Source organism: Electrophorus electricus, chromosome 3 (assembly GCF_013358815.1).
Source record: "Electrophorus electricus isolate fEleEle1 chromosome 3, fEleEle1.pri, whole genome shotgun sequence".
NCBI lineage: Eukaryota > Metazoa > Chordata > Actinopteri > Gymnotiformes > Gymnotidae > Electrophorus > Electrophorus electricus.
In genome coordinates, this window is record NC_049537.1 from 1,582,501 (window position 1) to 1,587,500 (window position 5,000).

Genomic DNA, 5,000 nt, shown 5'->3' on the forward strand with positions numbered 1-5,000 from the left:
TACACAGACCCTGTGACAGCCACCTGGGTCTTCTCCCTGGACCACACCCAGTCCAGGAGGGGAAGTCCGCTAATGGCACTCTACCTCTCTGCCTCTACCTCTCTGTCTCTACCTCTCTGCCTCCACCTCTCTGCCTCCACCTCTCTGCCTCCACCTCTCTGTCTCTACCTCTCTGCCTCCACCTCTCTGCCTCTACCTCTCCCTCTCTGCCTCCACCTCTCTGCCTCTACCTCTCTGCCTCTACCTCTCTGCCTCTACCTCTCTGCCTCCACCTCTCTGCCTCCACCTCTCTGCCTCTACCTCTCTGCTGCCCCTGCAGGGCTCTGAGGGTCACAGCAGCAGTGATGAGATGTAATCACCTCTGGAAACTACCAGGTTAAAAACTACAGGTTATTTCTACAAACCCTGGAAGAGTCAAATAAAGGAGAAAAAAACCTCATTTTTAAATGACTTGTTCCTTAATGATCAGGCTTTTGTTGTTCTCATGCACTGGAGGTTTCGTTCAGCGTAATACTTCACTGAAACACGGTAATCTTCACTTCAGAGGGATAGCCACAGCTACTGTGTCAAGAGTCGAAGGCTCGCTGCGCCGTAAACACATTCCGTGTTGATCTGGTCTGGAAACGTTTAAATGTTTTTTAACCAAAAGCTGCTACGGTGGTTAAAAAACAAATCTGGCTGCCGACGTACATCTTCAATATGTCTGGCGCTGTGTTGAAGTGTTTCTCTGAGCACCACTCGCTATCTCGCTGAGAGAAGAAGTTGTCAGACTGTAAAGTTACGTTTACCGAGCAACGCGAGCCAGCAGACGATCTTTCGCTCTGCCTTCTTAATCCCCCAACATTAAAAAGCCCCCCACATTTGACGCGACAGGTGTGAGCAGCTGACCCCTCAGGACAGTGCAGAGTAAACGAGACCTGGCCAGCCTAACTGCCCTGCGCATGCGCAAACGCCGCTCCGCCGATAGCGGTCACTTCCCTCGCGACGATGCTCGGCGCTTTGGGATCGACGTTGCTTACGACGCCACGCAGATGTCCATGATAAATGATGTGTATCTGGATGGACAGAGTGCTTAAACTGACAAAAAGATGGAAAAAAAGGCAAATTTCTGAGTTTTTTAATGTGCGTTTTCGTTATTCAGGAGTTTACCTCACAAACAGCCATGGACACAAGCACACAGTGTTACTATGTGTAGGATAAGTGTGAATGGGTGTGTAAGGACTGAAAATGTGTGTGTCGAAAGAGTTTAGATGTAGATGTCCACAGCTGTATACAGGGACTGATAGCTCAGTGGAGTCTTGACTGCAGAACATGTAGGCACTCGTGTAAGTTAATGTTTACACAGTACTTACTGTCTTGTTCCTTGTGGTATGTGTGTGTGTGTGTGTGTCCGTAAATGCCATAAATGTAAATGTGTGTGTATGTGCGTAAATGCATGTGTGTGTGTGTGTGTATCTGCAGTACTCACTATCTGTGTGTGTGCGCGTGTCTACAGTACTCACTGTCTCTGTGTGTGTATGTGTGTGTGAGTGTGTGTGTGTGTGTGTGCGTGTGTGTATGCGTGTGCGCGCGCGTGCGTCTACAGTACTCAGTCTGTGTTTGCACGTGTGTGTGTGTGTCTACAGTAGTCACTGTCTGTGTGTGTGAGTGTGTGTGTCTGTATGTGTGTGTGTGTCTACAGTACTCAGTCTGTGTGTGTGTTTGTAGGTGTGTGTGTGTGCATGTGTGTCTACAGTACTCACTGTCTGTGTGTGTGTGTGTGTGTGTATGTGTATGTGTGTGTGTGTGTGTGTACAGTACTCACTGTCTCTGTGTGTGTATGTGTATGTGTGTGTGTGTGTGTGTACAGTACTCACTGTCTCTGTGTGTGTATGTGTGTGTGTGTGTGTGTGTGTGTGTGTGTGTGTGTGTACAGTACTCACTGTCTCTGTGTGTGTATGTGTATGTGTGTGTGTGTACAGTACTCACTGTCTCTATGTGTATGTGTGTGTGTGTGTGTGTGTGTGTGTGTGTGTACAGTACTCACTGTCTCTGTGTGTGTATGTGTGTGTGTGTGTGTGTGTGTGTACAGTACTCACTGTCTCTGTGTGTGTGTGTGTACAGTACTCACTGTCTCTCTGTGTGTGTGTGTACAGTACTCACTGTCTCTGTGTGTGTGTGTGTGTGTACAGTACTCACTGTCTCTGTGTGTGTGTGTGTGTGTGTGTGTGTGTACAGTACTCACTGTCTCTGTGTGTGTATGTGTGTGTGTGTGTGTGTGTGTGTGTGTGTGTACAGTACTCACTGTCTCCGTGTGTGTGTATGGCCAGTTCCAGCAGTAGCAGCAGACCCGCTGCTCTGTGGAGGCGAGCCGTCTGCCTGCTCTTTGACTCCATGGCCTTGTGTTGGTACTCCTTCTGCTACACACCTCTACCAGCTGACGCTACGACGGCCAGGCACCTGAAATCCGCACAGACAAACATGACATCAGAGACACGCATCAGTTTCTATCAGCCTGACGTCAACCAGCTATCACACTCATCACATCATATATACAGGCGTCAGTACGACATTATATGCAGCCATTCAGCAGCGTTACATGCTGAAGTAGCTCTGGCTCACTCTGTTACTCACCGTAACTCCATGACTGAATGATGATGTCACTGTGTTAATTAGATAAAGTACTTTATGCGCATCTGATTATAACTAAATAAATTAGTCTGATTATAACTGAAGGGATCAGATGTGGAATAGGCCCCTTGTGAGTAGTCCTCACTTAATTGGCAGAGACCCTTACACCTCTGACCTTGAGTGTGTGTGTGTGTGTGTGTGTGTGTGTGAGTGTGTCCTCAGGGATGGTTTTGTGCTAATAGGCTGTTTGGTGAGGGATGCGACCCCTGAGCAACCTCTCTCCTCCCCTCTCCTCCCCTCTCCTTCCCTCCGGCTGGCAGGCACTCCATCTCTGCCTCTGAGGCATGTCTGGTGAATCAGACGCCTCTATTAACCAATTACCTAATCACCTAAGTGCCAAAGCACAGCCTCAATCAAATGCTCACACTCGGAGAGAACAGACAGCTGGGTCCCCCACAGAAGGCTCGGCTAAGACAAGGGGATGTAGGAGTCTTTCCCAATAAGGAATTTTAATGTAGAATTCCCACAAAGAAGAGGGAGTGAAATGCAGGGAAGCACAATACATCACTGCTCACCACACAATACACCACAACACACCACTCACAACACAACACACCACTCACAACACACCACTCACAACACACCACTCACAACACACCACTCACAACACAACACACACCACTCACAACACGACACACTGCATCACAACACAACACTCATAACACAACACACCACACCACTCACAACACAACACACCACAACACACTGCTCACAAGACACCACTCACAACACATCACTCATAACACAACTCACAACACATCACTCATAACACAACTCACAACACACCACTCATAACACACCACACCACAACACAACACACCACACCACTCACAACACAACACACCACTCACAGCACACCACTCACAACACAACACACCACTCACAAGACACCACTCACAGCACACCACTCACAACACAACACAGCACTCACAACACAACACAGCACTCACAACACAACACAGCACTCACAACACAACACACCACAACACAACACACCACACCACTCACAACACAACACACCACTAACACCACAACACACCGCTCACAAGACACCACTCACAGCACACCACTCACAACACAACACAGCACTCACAACACAACACAGCACTCACAACACAACACACCACAACACAACACACCACACCACAACACACCACACCACAGCACACCACACCATACCACTCACAACACAACACACCACAACACACCACTCACAACACAACACACCACTAACACCACAACACACCGCTCACAAGACACCACTCACAGCACACCACTCACAACACAACACAGCACTCACAACACAACACAGCACTCACAACACAACACAGCACTCACAACACAACACACCACAACACAACACACCACACCACAACACACCACACCACAGCACACCACAGCACACCACACCATACCACTCACAACACAACACACCACAACACACCACTCACAACACAACACACCACAACACACCACTCACAACACAACACACCACTAACACCACAACACACCGCTCACAACATGCCACACAACATAACACAACATAGCACTCACAACACACCACACATAACACAACACACCACTCACAACACGACACACCGCTCACAACATGCCACACAACATAACACAACATAGCACTCACAACACACCACACATAACACAACACACCACTCACAACACGACACACCACTCACAACACAACCCACCACTGCCAACACACCACAACACAAGTTGTTAGGCCCTCTGAGGGATCTGAGGGGCTGACTAGCTTGGCTGGGCTGGTTTGGTGAGACAGGGAAATCCCAAGAGCACCAGGACCCCGTGACTGGAAGCAAGACCCTAGCACACACTGGAACCACATTATCCTAAAACTATTTCACACAGGTGCTAAAATCCAGCACACACACTCACACACTCTCTTCCCTGTGCTCCACTCTGTCTACTTCAGCACAATTGCAGGGTCATGTGTGTGTCCTCGGTTTCACTCTGCGCATTGCTAAACAAAACCCTTCAAGACGAACCCACGTGGTGAAGAGAACACTCGAGCACTTGAGCACTCGAAGAGACGTCACTTAAAGAGTCCTTCAGCTATGTTCAGAGTTTAAGACACTGGGGAGCATAAATGAATGAATTAGGAAATAAATGAGTCATTATTGTTGAGTAATACGTTAGCTATTATAAACAATATTACATAGTCTGTTGATTATTTAACAAAATGGCTCTACAACCTATAAAAAAGATGTTCTGTAAGGACGCAATAAATAATAAATATACACTACAAATATTACGAAGCCTAATATACCGTTAGGCGAAAACTATAATTACATGAT

The 5,000-nt window shown here is 47.7% G+C and overlaps 1 protein-coding gene across 1 annotated transcript in view; it reads right to left on the reverse strand.

Moving 5' to 3' along the window:
• ptprfa (protein tyrosine phosphatase receptor type Fa) overlaps positions 1–5,000 on the reverse strand; it is a 155,517-nt gene that overhangs the window by 99,566 nt on the left and 50,951 nt on the right. The window contains 1 exon segment of the mRNA XM_035523924.1: positions 2,285–2,439. Coding sequence (XP_035379817.1) covers positions 2,285–2,375 — 91 coding nt within the window. The 5' untranslated portion in view covers positions 2,376–2,439.